General features: G+C 41.8%; 2 protein-coding genes across 2 annotated transcripts in view; both read right to left on the bottom strand.

The window, feature by feature from the left end:
• Positions 1 to 4,828: 4,828 nt before the first annotated feature.
• Positions 4,829 to 5,551, bottom strand: LOC138847810 (methyl-CpG-binding domain protein 3-like 3). Its single transcript, XM_070067624.2, has one exon. It carries the CDS (start codon positions 5,549 to 5,551, stop codon positions 4,829 to 4,831), a length of 723 nt encoding a protein of 240 aa, XP_069923725.2.
• A 4,012-nt stretch (positions 5,552 to 9,563) lies between these two features.
• Positions 9,564 to 17,376, bottom strand: part of LOC100351314 (vomeronasal type-2 receptor 116-like) — an 82,735-nt gene continuing 74,922 nt past the window's right edge. Inside the window, exons 6-8 of the mRNA XM_089315539.1 lie at positions 13,663 to 13,890; positions 13,233 to 13,356; positions 9,564 to 10,468 (exon numbers count right to left, since the gene is read on the bottom strand). Of these exons, the coding sequence (XP_089171665.1) occupies positions 9,564 to 10,468; positions 13,233 to 13,356; positions 13,663 to 13,890 (1,257 nt within the window). The remainder of the gene's footprint in view (positions 10,469 to 13,232; positions 13,357 to 13,662; positions 13,891 to 17,376) is intronic.

Here is a 17,376-nt window from a genome sequence, read left to right as displayed (position 1 = left end):
TAACTCTGCCTTTCAAGTAAATGAAAACATTAATCTTAAAAAAATAAAAGCAAGTGCATGTGAATGCCATAAATTGTGGACCATAGTGGATATAGCAGTTTGTTTTCTAGATCCTGCAAGACTAAGCTATTCCTTCAGCTGTTGGAAGTATTATTTGCTAATGGCTTATGTTGCTATCCTCTCTGAGAATTCTTTTAGGCAAAAGGAAAGTTCCTCATCTGAGAATGTGGCCCCTACTCCACTTCCTCTGACTGGTTAATTTGGAGAGGGGAGGATCATCAGATTATGGCTCAGTTCCCTTGTCTCAATTTAGAACCTCCCTGAAGGGCCACCCCACTTCCAGAATTCCCCATAGAATCAACTGTCTTCTATTTTAGTTTATCACAATTCAAGCTTGATTCAATCCTTTATAGAGATTGTGTTCCCAAGAGTTAGTAAGAAAACACTCTACCTCACCTGAGAAGAGATCACAGTATCAGGTGAAGAACCTCAATCAAATGAGAATCTTGCATACATGAAGGAGGACATGCAAGGAGTTGTGGAAGAAGGCTAGCAGAGTTGGCAGGGAGTATTGAAAGCTGAAGAGTTGTGCAGAACTTTCAGAGGTCACAAATGCTGGGAGTTGAAGTTTGGACTCATCCAAAGCGGAATGACCTAGAGGGGAACCTCAATTATAATAAAAATCCTAGAAATGTCCCACTGTGGGACTAAGTAGCATACACTAAGAATAAGGACTATATCTTAGGAGTAAATGCAAAACTGAAAGGGTATTTCCCTAAAAGGTACAAAACCTAAATTTCGTAGTCTGAGGGTGATCTGTTAGTATTAAACTGCCTGTCATAACAAAATTCAGTATTTAGTGGCAGATGACATAGTTAAGACCCTCTGTAACTATTACTACATCCAGCGCACAGACAACAGCTAGACAGGCAAAGCCGCAAGAAGATGTTCTCAATTACAAATATAAAAATCAATAAAAATAGGCCCAGAGAAATTTCAGGTGCTAGAGTTAGACAAGGATAGTGGTTAGAAGTAATGATGAATTTGAAATGACTATGATTAAAATACTAAGGAAAATTGAGAAAATATGGACAAACCATAGAAAATCAAAGACAACCTGAAAGTCCTCAAAGCAACCAAAGAAAAAAGGCAATTTCTATTAAAGGAGCAACAATATTGATGACTTTCAAAAGGACCTATGGAAGTAAGACGACATTGGATGATGATTATGATATTTGACTTTTCAAGGGTTAACGTAGGACAAGGAGACACTGTGACTTCCTAAAAATTTAGAACTGATGAAAATATTCCTCAAAAATGAAGACAAAATGGGTCCCAGTCCCAGGCCTGGCTGTCCCGCCTCTGATCCAGTTGTCTGCTTTGGCCTGGGAAAGCAATAGAAGATGACCCAAGTCCTTGGGCCCCTGCACCCATGTGGGAGACACAGAAGAATCTCCTGGCTGCTGGCTTCAGATTGGCCCAGCTCCGGCCATTGCGGCCATTTGTGGAGTGAACCAGTGGATGGAAGAGCTGTCTTTCTCTTTTTTGAAAAGCTGGAAACACAGAAAAGTGTAACTTCACTAGAAGAAACACTACAGAGATTTCTTCAGGCTGCTGCAGGAAGATGATTTAATGTGGAGATATATAACTCCAGGAATTTAGATAATCAAGACATAAAATGCAAATAAATATAAATGAATACTGACTTTATAAACCCTGTATAGTTTTACAACTTTTATGTACATCTACTTTTTCAAAATAAAATGCTCTTGTAAACCACATTAAACTTCCCCCAAAACCAGAGATGGCAGAAGGCACTTCAGGAGATCCCCAGTCCTTCCCACAAGACTAGAGATTATAATCATCCCAGCAAGTGGCTCATGGTCTAGCCAACAGTGGAGCTGACAGGTTTTTCCATGGGACTACTGAGCTCCTTAAAATTACAGGCCACTAGGCCGGCGCCACGGCTCACTAGGCTAATCCTCTGCCTTGTGGCACTGGCACACTGGGTTCTAGTCCTGGTCGGGGTGCCGGATTCTGTCCCGGTTGTCCAGGCCAGCTTTCTGCTGTGGCCATGGAGTGCAGTGGAGGATGGGCTGAGTACTTGGGTCCTGCACCCCATGGGAGACCAGGAGAAGTACCTGGCTCCTGCCATCGGATCAGCGTGGTGTGGTGGCTGCAGCACGCCAGCCGCAGTGGCCATTGGAGGGTGAACCAACAGCAAAAGGAAGACCTTTCTCTCTCTGTCTCTCTCTCACTGTCCACTCTGCCTGTCAAAAAATAAATCAAAAAAATAAATAAATAACAAAAAAAATTACAGGCCACAGGAGCTCAGATAGCAACTGTCATCCTCATACAAAACAGTGGGTCCAAGCAAAACTTTCATCCTTACAAAACGAGAGTTGATGAGGATCTGAGCCAACACTGTAGTCATATGCAATACTAGAAAGGGGGTAGCATCACAAGAGACTTCCTCAGCTGCCCCTCAACTTTAGAGAATGGAGAGCCCATATCCAGTGGACGACCAAGTCCAGACCAGGTAAGTAGACAAGACCCAGAATGACTGCTGGTCCCCCACAACAAGAGAAAGAATAGAAGCTATTAGAGATCCTTCTGCTTCCATTGGCTAGAGGTAAATGAGGCCCCATGCAATAACTGCCCCTGCCACCTGCCATCTCCCTGAACTGGAGATGATGGGACCTCTGTCATCCCAAGATTTGAAAAATGGAAGGGACCAACATTGTCATAGTGAGTCGAGCTGCTGCCTGTGACATCGGCATCCAACTTGGATGCCAGTTTGAGACCTGGCTGCTCAGCTTCAGATCTGCTCCCTGGTAAGGAGCCTGGGGAAACAGCAGGATATAACTCAGGTGCTTGGGCCCCTGCACTCACATAGGAGACCTGAGAGAAAACAGGATCCAAAGCTTTAGGTCCCCTAATTAACCCCTTATGTCATGGGGGTTTGTTCACATGTTGGAGGTTTCAAGTCATACCCTGTATCACAACTTGATGGAAATCCTGAAAAAGCAACTCCCAATTCCCTACCCAGTAAATGCCACACCACTGTCCCTCAGTGCAGGTCCCAGCTTGCCTCCCTTTGTCCAAGACTAGGTATTAATGTTTCCAGCAGTGACACCTTAGACACCTTTGAGACAATCGAGAGTCTCCACAGGTAGCTCGCCATGGTCTACAACATTTCATATGTTGGGAAACTACCTCTCATGCCATTGTTAAAGTTGGAGCTGATAGAAGCATCTGCCAGCAGCATTCATCACAGATGAGGGGATCCCAGAATGCAAATTCCGCAGGTCTCCCTCAGCATAAGATGACTGCACCCACGGTGAGACTTCCCTTATCCCAAACACAAGGAATAATCAGTCTCAGCAGGCAGCCTCTCCTTGCAGTACAAGTATCCTACATCACTTTCCCCACATTGTAGTGGATGAACAGAGCCCCAATGAACCAAGTATCTCCTTCCCCAGGGGATGTTGTCTCAGAACATGAAAGACGAGAGTGGTTCTCACAAGCCAACAGATAATGCCAAATTTCCCATTATAGGAATGTCAGGAGCCCAGCAACAAATCTCCCCCCAAAACTGAATCATTGAATTGCCTGGACCCAACACAATCCTTTTATCTGCTGTATTCCCCGCTGAATAGCCCCAGAGGAAAGGGTGAGGGGTGCTAGGGAAAGGACTGAAAGTGAAAGAGATGTAAGAGGGGAGTGGAAAAAATAAGTGGGAAAGGAATAATTATGCACAGACACAAAATCTGGGATCTGAGCAAGCAAAATTATTCTCCCAAAATGCATGGAAGCGAATTTGAGCAAGTACTCCCAGTCATATCTAATAGTAGGAACTGCAACAACAAAAGTGATTCCCTGAATGGCCCGTTCCAGATCCTTGCAAAGCTAGCCATGAATAGTAGGGCCCTAAACACATACAGTCAAACCATGTTATCTAGGCCTACTCTACATTGTATAATAATATTTGGTCATTTTTGATTAGCTTGTTTCAGCATGAAACAATCATGTTATAACCTATGTCCTTAATACATTTTTTTTTGCAAAAAAATTCTTGAGGACCTTTATTCTGTAAGTTCTTTTAAGAACTTTTAAGAAGATCCATTGAATGCCACTCGTGTCAACAACTGTGATAATACCAGTTAAAATAGTTTACATTGAGGTTGCTACAGTTACAAAGATTGCATTGAATAGGGCAAAGTTGAGCTTTATGGCTGCTGCCTGTTCTCACCTCTAATTGTTTAAAAAGTCATATATATATATATATATATATATATATAATTTAATTGGAGAGGGGGAGAGAGGGAGATCTTCCATATGCTGACTCACTCTCGAAATGGCCCCCAAGCCCAAGTAGGGCAAGGCTGAACCCAGGAACCAGGAAAGTAATCAGGGTTTTAATCTGACTCAAATGGCCATAACATGAAGAAAATCTCATAGGAGCAGATATCTTACCCTTGAACATTATGTATTGTAAGAAAAAAAATTGTATCAAATACTATATAATCCCTCATGCTATATTATCCATGTAGACTTTGATATTAAAATAAAGAAAAGGCACTGTAAAGAAAAACTGAACTATTGAAAGAGTTCCTTTCTCATGGGAAACCTATCCTGTCATCCATAAAAAGAGGTGCACTCCACAGTTTCAGTCTAAAGAGTTTCATAAAGAACAGTTGGGGATTACAGGATCAGCGAAGAGGGTGGGACTGGCATTACATGGAAAGCTCTTTCTTGGGGGGGGGGGTTCCTTGCCCCCACAGTGCCTGCACCACGTGGCTGCTCCTTCTCTCCAGCTTCTGCCCCGTCAGTCTCCCCTCCCCGCCTTCTCTCCCTCTCTGATGATCTTGTCTGCATTCAGGGCCTCAGCCAGTCTCCTACTCAGCTTCTTCACTTTCCTTGTCTTCCTTTGGATGTCCGTAGGAGTTACCTGCCGGCTGTAGAAAGACCAGGAAACCCCTGGATCTGCGGGTGGAACCATCAAAGTCATCTCCGAGGCTGGCCCAGGGGTGGGCATGGGCGTGGGCCTGGACTGCAGACCCACAGCACCAGCCGGTCCTGGGGCTCTGCTTGGGATTGCCGGTGCTGTCATCTTCCAGGCATTTGCAAAATTCAAACTGGGTAAAGGCTCTCGCTCGCTGCTGCTGGCCCAGAGCCCTGCAGCCACCTGAGTGCACAGACCTGCTGGGGCTTTTCCAGGTTCCCCTCGGCCGGCGGCCCTGGAATGCATTGCCCGAGAGGGCAGTAACTCGAGTAACCGGGCTCTGGAAGGCGCAGCTGGTCTGAGCGGCATTGCGGAGCCTATGCCGGGTCTCGGCTTGGTCTTCATCACATACGCTTCTTGCTTCCTTCGAAAGGTCTCAGGAATCATCGTTCTTCTCAGCCTCCTCTTGAAAAACAAAACCAAACTTGAGCAGAGTGGAAGACACAGACCGCCATCCATGGATGGGGTCCCAGCTGCCTCCACCTCCCCTTCTGGGCGAAACTGCCTTACACTGTACACCGCTGACATCCAGAAGGCTTGGGGCATGAGCGGTTTGTGAGGATGAGAAGGAAAAGCTGTGTGTTTTAGAGTTCGTTTTTATTTGATAGCAGAGTGACAGAGAGTGAATGAGAGAAGGGGAGGACAGAAGAACGTCTCTCACTTGCTCTTACAATTGCTCTCAGTAACTCTTTCTTTGAAATAAATTAAGAAACGTTTCAGAACAATCTGGTCTCTGATCCCAAGAAAGTTCACATAACAAAGAGTAGATGACATTGACTGTCACTCAAAACCATGGAGATAATACTGTTTGAAGTTGTGGCCATGTTTGGAGTGAACCAGCAGATGGAGGGCTTCTCTACCCTCCCACCACCCAGTAACTCAGCTTTCCAAATAAATTAGTAAATCTTAAGAAAAAATTCTGTGAGTTACTCAGAGAAATTTCAGTGAAGGAAAAAGTACACCAGTGTACACTCTGCGTTCACAATACTTCTCTACTCACTAGGGAGGGCTGGCTTGGAGATGAGAACAATACAGGTTTTCCCATGGTCACAAGGTTTGCCTGGCTGCCCTCAGTGTGGGATGTGCACAGCCTGTGGATCCTTGGAAAATGCTGGAACTTTGCCCTCTGGCTCGTCCTTTATAGAGAAAGACAGTGGACAACCAACTCATTGGGAAATCCACGGATCCTGGGAAAAATGCAATGACTTCCACCAGTAGACAATCCCATCAGTGGATAAGCCACAGGCCAAGGGAAAATATATGCGGGAAGCATTTTCTGTATGTAAAAATTAGAAAGTTTCCATATATATAATTTTGCATATGACATTGGTTTTAATAGGCTAAAGTAGAAACTGTGTTGGTACTGTGGCCCAGTGAATTAAGCCACCTCTGGAAATGCCCACATCCCATAGAGGGCCAGGTTGGAGTTCCAACTGGTAGACTTTGAATCCTGCTCCCTGATGGGTCTGAGAAAGCAGTGGAAAGAACCAGCTGATGCAAGATGGCTCTTTGGGTCTGTCTCTCTTGTTCGCGGCCCCTATGCCTTTCTAAATAAATAAGTAAGCAAGTAAATCAGTAAATATGTGAAAAGATTGATTTCAAAAATCAAATCCTGAGGTCGGCATGGTGGTGTAGCTGATAAAGCTGCCACCTGCAGTGTCGGCATCCCACTTGGGCACTAGTTTGACTCCTGGCTGCTCCACTTCCGATCCAGCTCTCTGCTATGGCCTGGGAAAGCAGTGGAAGATGGCCCAAGTCCTTGGGCCCTGCACCCATGTGGGAGACCCAGAAGAAGCTCCTGGCTCATGGCTTTGGATCCATGCAGCTCTGGCCATTGCAGCCAACTGGTGAGTGAACCAGTAGATGGAAGACCTTTCTCTCTCTCTGCCTCTCCTCTCTCTGTGTAATCTGACTTTCAAATACAAGAAATGCTGGTGAGGATGTGGGGAAAAACATACCCCAATGCACTGTTGGTGGGAATGTAAGCTGATAAAGCCGCTATGGAAGACTTTATGGAGGACCAGTTTATACCTGTAACAAGGTGTAAAAAAATGAATGTCCTGCTGTGGGCTGTTGGATAAAATAAATATGGTAGACAGAAAGACAAATAACACAGATTCTCCCTTAAATGTGGTAGCTAGCATTTTTAAAATAGTCACAAGATGAAAATTTAAAATAGCAATTTGATATCCGATAACTTTGGACAGCCCTTGTGTCAATTGTTGAGGAACAGTTTGTTTTTTCATACTATTTGTTGAACTCTTACTTAATATAGAATTAATTTTAGGTGTATAAAGTTAATTGAAAATAAATCTTAGTGTAAATTAAGAATGGGAATAGGAGAGGAAGGAGGAAGAAGAGTAGAAGTGTAGGTGCAAGGACAGGTAGCGTGGGAAAAATCATAACATTCCTAAAGTTGTTTTTATGAAATGTGTCAAGTTTAGATACCTTAAATAAAAGGGGTCTGGGGAAATCTAAGAAAAAATTCATTTTGGTTGTGAAGAAAAATAAAGGAAAGAAATATGTCTGTTTATATCATTTTGGCTGCAAATATAGTATTTTGCCTTACTTTGTTTTAAAACTTTGCTGAACAAATTATTAATAACTACACACTACTACACTATGAATGTTCTATGGCTATTTTAAAATTTGCTGTATGTGAGGGAAGTTGAACATTTTTCATTGGATTATTGTTTATAGCCCCTGCCTATATTCCTGCAGAACTATGGTCTTCTTGCTTGGTACTTGTTGAACGCTTTATTTAGTGGAGCTTTAAGCTTTTGAGTCAAATGCAAACTAAAACTATGCTATCTCAAAAATAACAAAATATTAGGTTGAGCAGAAAAATGAAACAATAAAATTGCAAAAAAGAATGGTAAAAATCTGTGAGATGGAAAATTATACAGTTTGAAAAAGGAATAAGTGATGATGGTGCAATGTGTATGGGTTTGAACCAAGACTCCTAAGCCACATATTGACTGTTGCCACTTGTCAGAATTATTCATAAAATGTGAATTCATAGAAACATATGGAGATGATTGGTTGCATGATATGAGTTTGAAAGTGACTTCTTATTACATAAAGAAATTTTTATAGGGTGATGAAAACCCTTCAATCCACTTAGAGAAGACTACTGCCTGAATGTGTGAACATACTGTGCATAATCTGAATGTTCAATATGAATATGCATGCACTTAAATGCTTTTGACTTGTCCAGTTTAAAATTGGTTCATCTTAGCCGGCGCCGTGGCTCAATAGGCTAATCCTCCACCTTGCGGCGCCGGCACACCGGGTTCTAGTCCCGGTTGGGGCGCCGGATTCTGTCCCGGTTGCCCCTCTTCCAGGCCAGCTCTCTGCTATGGCCAGGGAGTGCAGTGGAGGATGGCCCAGGTGCTTGGGCCCTGCACCCCATGGGAGACCAGGAAAAGCACCTGGCTCCTGGCTCCTGCCAGGATCAGCGCGGTGCGCCGGCTGCAGCGGCGGCCATTGGAGGGTGAACCAACGGCAAAGGAAGACCTTTCTCTCTGTCTCTCTCTCTCACTGTCCACTCTGCCTGTCAAAAAAAAAAAAAAAAAAAATTGGTTCATCTTAGCTATGAGAATTTCACGTTAATCCAAACAGCATTGTGTCCCATATGCAATTGGAAAAAGAAAATTTAAAGCAAAGACAAAAATAAAAAAACAATATATTGGCGGAAGAACATACAGTTACTGATTCAGTGCCATGTGTAAGTGGATATTCCATATATGTGTTATAAAAGCACCACTTCAAAATAGTTCAACAATGAGTATTTATTAAGATATTTTTGGACAACACAGTATCTCAACAGAGGAACACTGCATGACCAATCACCTCCCGTATCTGGGAAAGAAATCTCACTTAAATCACAATGTCAACAAAGAAATGACAAGCACTCAGTAGCCAGGGCAAACAGAATGCAAAGCATGTTTAATTAGATGTCCTCACATATATGAGCACTTACATTGTCTATACACTGATAAATAAATAGAAATTAATTCATCTCAACTATTTCAGTGATAGCCTTTTAATATAAAATAGCATTGTTGTTGTAGCCTTGATGGGCATTTACACCATAATTTATTTTTACTCGATATAAAAATTTTCTCTAAACTCCCATTACTAACTCTGAGAGGGAGAGAAACAGAAGGTTAGTGACAGAGACAGAGAGACCTCCCATTCAATGCCTCACATCTCTACACCCCCTATGCCTGTGCCTGGGATGAGGCTACAACCAACAACAGTCAGTCAGACCCTAGATTTTCATATGGTTGGACAGGACCAAGTTACGTGAAGATTCACCACTGCCTTCCAGGGTCCCCAGGAATCAGAAGTCCAGGTCAGGAGCCAAAGCCAGAGCCAGAAATTGATGCCATGCACTCAGACTGCTAGGCTGTATGTCCAATACATAAATAGTTTTTAAAGGAAAAAAACCAACTTTAGTTCCTTCATTATTTCTGGATTGCTACTTCAGTCTGGATTCATGGTTCTAAACTCTGAATATGTGATAGCAAAACAAGTGGAAAAATTTTAGAATCCTTTAGAACTTGCTTTTATTCTTTAAGCCTTTCAAAGAGTTCATCTCAGGTCTTATGAGAATAACATAGCACTTGGGGACAAAGATGCAGCCCAGGAGCCCCGCACTGGAGGCCAAGATGGAGAAGACCTCCACAGCCACCATGACCTTCCCCTTGGTGCTGTGGTAGACAGGAAGGAAGGTCACCCAGACACTACAGAACACCAGCATGCTGAATGTAAGGAACTTAGCTTCATTGAAAGTGTCAGGCAGATTTCTGGCTAGAAAAGCCACAGTGAAGCTGGCCAGTGCCATGGAACCCAGGTAGCCCAGGACACAGTAGAAGGCAGTGACCGAACCCTTATTGCACACCAGGATGATGTGGCCAGGCTCAGAGTGTGTATCTAACTCAATGAAGGGAGGAGAGATTCCCAGCCAGATGCTACAGAGAATCAGTTGGAGGAGGAAGCAGATGGGAATGACAGAGTTAGAAACTCCTGATATCAACAATCGCCTGACAGTTCTGCCAGGTTTTGTAACCTTGAAGGCCAGAATCACAGTGATGGTCTTGGTCAGCACAGTGGAAACAGCCACTGTGAACACAAGGCCAAATGCTATTTGCTGGAGGAGGCAGGTGGCTGTGTTGGGACGGCCAATGAAGAGTAAGGAGCAGAGGAAGCACAGGAAGAGAGTGATGAGCAGGATGTAGCTGAGGGTCCTGTTATTGGCCTTGACTATGGGAGTGTCTTGGTGCTTCACAAAGACCCAGAGGACCGCAGCTGTGAGGACAGAGAAGCACAGAGCCATGCAGGCCAGAGCCATCCCCAGAGATTCCTCAAAGGCCAAGAACGTCATCAACTTAGGGAGGCAGCGACTTCTATCCTGGTTTGGGTATTCGTGATCTTCACATGGGATGCACTGCTTTGCATCTGAGGAAGGAGAAAAACTGAAGGTTTACTTTGTAGAAATTCTGGATTTCTTCCTGTTGTGGAAAATGGTCAACTGCAATGCTGCTGAGAGCTTGTGATATATAGCAGGGTACACCTGATCAAGTTTCTGCATTGCTGTCCAGGGAGGATGCCCATCTGCAGATTGGAACAAACTCATTCAAACAACACCTTCAGCATATGGGGACTAGGTTGACTTATCCTGTGACACAGTCCTGTTCCCATGGGCATGGATGCTTCCCAGCCTTTCTCTGTTCTATCCCCTAAGTCAGCCTCATGCCACACCCTGTATCTCTGTAGCTCAGACACAGAAATAAACAACCCCAAACTCCTAAGATAACCTTACAGCCATCAGTACTACAGTTATTAGCTTGATATCTGGCAGAACAATCTTTCCTCATTTTATATTTTCATTTCCTTGGGAATCCTTTTGTCAATTTTTAATGGAATCTTAAGGTGCATTTTATTGAATAAACAACATTTGGATTTGAATAGAGGTGTTCTGAAAATAAAGAAATTTGGATGTAATTGATATTTTACCCAGTTATTGATGGAGAAATTAGATATTTTTCAAGTTAGTATATAATATAAATTTCAAAATGAATTAATACATTGCATTCTCAGGGTCATAGCAAGTGCATGATAATTAGTATAATACAATTCTCATCAATTCTCATGTTAATGTGATATTAATAGAAGCAGAAGAGATTCCATTCCATTCACTGGTACAATTTTAAGATGATTTATTCCTCCATTCCACCTCCCTTCCTTTCTTTTTTCTCTTTTCCCTTCTTCTTTCCTTCCTTTTTCTTCCTTCCTTCATTCCTTCCTTTTTTAATTTTTGAAATAGCATATTTTTAATTTACATTAAGTCAAAGTCTTAAAACTCCACTGAATCAAGAGTTCAAAAAGTAAAAAGTAATAAGACTATAGATCAGTGGGAATTGTAGGAAATGGATATAAAAATTACCCAAATAAAAGTGCCTGTTTCACTTATACATGCTAAATGTAAAGAAATCACAGATCATTTATAGCAGTATATCATTCTGAAACTCTGAGAAATTTTTTATTTTGTATTGGAACTTTTCACTCATTCTATGAAATCATAACTTGTTACCCCATTGTTCTTGTGGAAGGTGGGGAACAAATTCAGCTCTGGATACCATGTTTTCTCTATTTATTGAAATAACATTTTCTTGCCAATGCAGCAAGAAATAAGTCATAGAGACAAGTCAATGAATGGGTATATCTCTGTTTCAGTTAAATACAGAAGATGGTATTGGGGTCTAGCTACACTTGTTATGAGGGTTTGATTTAGCTTTTTAGATGACACTTCTTCAACCATACAAGATCCTAATGTAATTTAGAGTCAATCTTCCTGGCATTCTTATCTTGAAGTACCCATTTCTCTTCTTGGGGACACCAGGTGCTCTGGCTTCAATCTTAGATACTTTCTACAGTGTTTGTACATACAAGAAAGTATTGTTGTACAACATGCTTCCAGCATATGTTTTTAAATTCTTTTTATTTGTTATTGAATTTTTGCAAAACCTTTGTGCACAGATTAGCTCTTTGTTCTGTTATCTTCTTCATGGCCAAAACTATTTATTTCCTCTAGGAAATGATTAAAACCAAATGGTTGCTAATGCTAACACAATAGGAATTGAGAAGCCTTTTTGGAGGAAATCAAATCATTACAAGGTCTATTTCCCATATTTTAAAAAAATGGAAGTATTTCTCAGTGAGATATAGCACATTTTTTACATTCTTGGTACATTTTTTTTTTTTTGCAGGCAGAGTGGAGAGTGTGTGAGAGAGAGAGAGATAGAGAGAAAGGTCTTCCTTTTGCCGTTGGTTCACCCTCCAATGGCCGCCACAGCTGGTGCACTGTGGCCGGTGCACCATGCTGATCCAAAGGTAGGAGCCAGGTGCTTCTCCTGGTCTCCCATGGTGTGCAGGGCCCAAGCACTTGGGCCATCCTCCACTGCACTTTTGGGCCATAGCAGAGAGCTGGCCTGGAAGAGGGGCAACCGGGACAGAATATGGCACCCCGACCGGGACTAGAACCCGGTGTGCCGGTGCCGCTAGGTGGAGGATTAGCCTATTGAGCCATGGCACCGACCTGGTACATGTATTTTGATAGGTAATTATTTTTATGTTTGTCTTGTTCAAAAGTTTTTATGAGCATACCAAACTGTATATTTTAGTAGGATGTGATATTCATACTTCACCTTGACTCTTTCCTTTAATAAATTCTATAAATCTAAATGTACCTGTGGTACTAGACATCCTTAATTCCATGGAAAATATTAAAGACAGTGCAGGGAGGAATACAGTATTTCCATGATGACATACAAGCACTAGCTCTGTGCTTATCATGTGTTTGTAAGATGAATTGGTTTCAAGATTTACAGGCACCAATAGAAAGCCTTGATGATTATACATCCTACATTTCTCAGTTGGAAATATAGCAAGTTCCACCTGCAAATCTCAGATGATGACTTATCTAACATGGTGTGATATCTTTTAGAATCAGTGCTACAGTTGACGTTACTAGAATGAGCATCACCAGAGAAGAACTTAAACATAAAGTATCTTTAGTGAGCATAAATGGATATATTGAATGAATGAGTAAATGTGTGCATAGAGAACAATGATGCACTAGGAACTAACTGCAAATCTCTTTGGTTTCTCTTTTGTGGAGAAATAACTAGAACAGTAAAGATATGGATTGGAAATTTTCTACCTGTCTGATTGGCAATTTCTTTCTCTGGACACAAAACACAAGTATAGCAGCAGATAGGTCTTCCTTCCTGTGACATTTTCCTGAATCCTGGACCACAGCTCTGGCTACACACAGATTGAGGGGTCTGAAGAAAAAAGAGAAGCACTGGTCATGGTTTGGTATGTTATCAGCCACCGTGAAGGGTGTCAGTAGATCCCTCCTCACTACATAACACCTTGGCCTTCAATTGAAGGTCACGACTGTATCCCCTCCTCCTGTACCTGTGACTAATACCTAGACATCCATTTCAGCATTCCTACGATTGCCATTTCTGTTTCCCCAACCTATTTCCCATGTATTACAAAAGAACCTGATCACTTCACACTTAACCTCTTCACAATATTATTGGCAGATCTCTCTGTGGGTATCTCGTATCAAAAGAGAATCATACCACTTTGAATGCAACAGGCCATTCTATCATCTCTTCATTGACAAGTAAGCTTTGTTCATGTGGACTCTTGGAGGAAAACTCTCCAATTTTAATAAGCAAGCGAAGACCACTAGGAAAATTCACAACGTTCTGGATATCATAATGTGCCATGTGGTTTCTTGTTTCATGGAAGGATACTTTATCTCCAGCGCTGTTTGTAAATTGGATTTTCCTCAGAAATTGATGGAGCTGGAGGACAGGCATAATTGGAAATAGACAGCACATCCAAATTAGTTGCGGGAAGTCAGATGCTCTAAACAAGCCCTCTTTGTTGTCTTTTGCATTCAGCTTTTCCATTTGGTAGAACATTAATTTTCTTTGGATGCTTAAACATCTCCCGGGTTAAGGTATTCCTCTGCTCCCTCAACAAAACATCAAAGAGTGATTGTCCCCAATCAGAAAAGTTAGTGGTCCAGAGGTTTACTGGAGCACAGACTCTATTGAAGCTTTGGCCATGAAAGATTGGTTGGGGCTTTATGGAAGCTAACTCTACTGTTACCAGTTGGGCAGCACATGGATGGCTACTGAAATAACTTGATAGCTGTTATGAATATTATAGGTGTGTATCTACATAAGTTCTTCATAAGGTTCAAAATATAGTTGATGATTAGTGTATTTTGGTTGGGGAAAAATTAGAGATTAATGCATGATTGTTTCATAAGATATATTTTCCATCAAGAGACTCAAAGCCACTGTAATACCTCAGAAGTCCATATCTATAAGATATGTATATTATGTATATCAGCAATATACATTATACCTTTTAAGGTATACTTATACCTTAACACTGGTTGAACATGACACAACATGGTGTTCTTTCTCTCCTTGGCTTTGGGTCACTTATTGTGATGACTGTGACTATCTTTGACATATCAGATAGTATGGTATGACCAAAGACAAAATTTCAAATCTATGAAAGCTTATTATGCTTTTATAGTATGTGTTAACCTTGAACCTTCTAGATCACAACACATCTGTACTGGGATACAACTAAGTTGTTATTTTTAAACAACTATCACTTAATTGTGTTTTTAATTTTTTAATTTTTATTTAATGAATACATTTTTTTGACAAGCAGAGTAGACAGTGAGAGAGAGAGAGAGAAAGTCTTCCTATCCGTTAATTCACCCCCCAATTGACCGCTATGGCCAGCATGCTGTGCCCCTCCAAAGCCAGGACACCCAGGTGCTTTCTCCTGGTCTCCTATGTGGGTGCAGGGCCCAAGCACTTGGGCCATCCTCCACTGCCTTCCCAGTCCACAGCAGAGAGCTGGACTGGAAGAGGAGCAACTGGGTTAGATCCGGCGCCCCAACTGGGACTAGAACCCAGAGTGCCGGTGTCGCAGGCGGAGGATTAGTCTAGTGAGCCACAGCACCGGCTAATGAGTGCATTTTTACATAGATACGACTTTATGAATATAGTGGTTCTTTCCCCCATAGCCCCCCTCCCCCCCAGCTACCATCCCACCTCCCTTTCCCTCTCCTATCTCCTTCTTCATTATGGTTCATTTTTAGTATGACTTTATAAACAGAGGACCAACACCATGCTAAGCATAGACTTTAACAATTTGCACCCAGGCACACACACAACATATAGAGTACAGTTTAGGGAGAGAATTTGCAGTCAATTCTCATATTAACATTCATTAGGGACAGAGGTCCTACATGGGGAGCAAGTCACAGTGAATACTGTTGTTCCTTTAATAATTAACACTCTTTTTATGATATCAGCGATCATCTGAGGCTCTTACCATGGGTTCCCAAGGTTATGGAAGACTTTTTTTTGACCATAGATTCCATCGGTATTTGGACATGGCCATAAGCAAAGTGGATGTTCTTTCCTCCCTTCAGAGAAAAGTGTCTCCTTCTTTGATGACTCTTTCTGTCCTCTGAGGTCTCACAGAGATCCTCTGTGTAGGATATTTTTTTGTCACAATGTCTTGGCTTTCCATGCCTGAAATGATCTCGCAGGCCTTTTAGCCCAACAAGGAAGCCTTAGGGTTGATTCTGAGGTTAGAGTGTTATTTATAGCAAATGTTATTCTAGGAGTCTGCTGTGTGGACTGCTTCCCATGTTGGTCTTTCCTTCCTTTTTTAATTATATTATTTTCCCAGGTACTTGATGTTACTTATATCATTATATCATCCTTTTTAAACTTAGACTGATCTATCTGTTGCCTTTAACTTTTAATATGACCATTTTAACAGTGAAGATGGCATTTGTACCACCAATTCTTATGGTTTTGGAGCCCCATGACTAGTTCTTAGGCTGTACCATTAGAGCTCAGTCTGTATGACTGTATGCAGAACCAAACTGTTTTACAGTTATAGACTACCTCCTCCATCTCTTATTTCCCCTCTTATTTTTATCTGGGATCTTTTCCCAATTGCCTTAAAATAAATATAACTCTGTGTAACCTAGAGTTATCAGTATGAAGAAGAGAAATGGGAGAGAGATAGAAAACAGAGAAAAAAAAACCAACAGAACAAAACAAAGAGGATATACACGGTAAAAAGTAACAATGGCACTTTTAGAATCAATGTCTTCAAGAGTCCATGACCTAGGCTGGTGCCGTGGTTCACTAGGCTAATCCTCCACCTTGCGGCGCCGACACACCAGGTTCTAGTCCCGGTCGGGGCACTGGATTCTGTCCCGGTTGCCCCTCTTCCAGGCCAGCTCTCTGCTATGGCCAGGGAGTGCAGTGGGGGATGGCCCAAGTGCTTGGGCCCTGCACCCCATGGGAGACCAGGAGAAGCACCTGGCTCCTGCCATCAGATCAGCGTGGTGCGCCGGCTGTAGCACGCCGGCCATGGCAGCCATTGGAGGGTGAACCAATGGCAAAGGAAGACCTTTCTTTCTGTCTCTCTCTTTCACTGTCCACTCTGCCTGTCAAAAAAAAAAAAAAAAAAGACTCAAAGATTCCATGACCTGATTGTCAAGGGACAGTTTACCAGTTAATTCTTAAATAATGTAGAGGACAAAATTTACAAATAATTTATTAATTATATCTATGGAAGCCTTCTTGAAAAATTAATTTCCTTTCCCAAGGTTTGACTCTAATACTGTAGTTTATAAAACATACTTCTAATGCTTAAATACAATTTGATTATTAAGTAAATGTTCTGATGCTAATTTTTACAAATATTTTACTTTTTCTAGACATCACCCTTATTTAATATATCCTACAAATTTATGAGCGTATTTGTCCTTTGCACATGCAAACAGAATTTTCTAAATACATTCTATATGTGGGGAATGGATTCATGTAAGCCAGGGTTAAACCCAGAAATATTCAGCTGACTGAGCAGGCAAATCCTGTGCTCATGTGCATCCTCAGTAGTCTCATATGTAAGAAATGGGACTACAGTCCATGCTCCCTGATTGCTGCAGAGTTTGTAAGGGCAGTTGGTCTAACATGCTTCATTTCCCATCCATTTCCTATCATGTTTAGGATATTATGTGAAATCCATTTCTGTTTTCACAAAAAGTATCTTATCTCATCCAGGGCTTAGGCCACAGGTTATGCAGGATTATAAATCAAATTAAACTGCTGTCAGATTTGAACGATATTTGCAACAAAATACATGGAACTGAAGATCACTATGCTGAGTGAAGTACTCCAGGCCCAGAAAGGCAAATATCATATGTTTTTCTGATTTGTGGAAGTTAATATACA

Source organism: Oryctolagus cuniculus, chromosome 16 (genome assembly GCF_051225735.1).
Source record: "Oryctolagus cuniculus isolate XC-2025 breed Fujian yellow rabbit chromosome 16, ASM5122573v1, whole genome shotgun sequence".
NCBI lineage: Eukaryota > Metazoa > Chordata > Mammalia > Lagomorpha > Leporidae > Oryctolagus > Oryctolagus cuniculus.
This window is presented reverse-complemented; position numbering and strand designations above follow the sequence as displayed.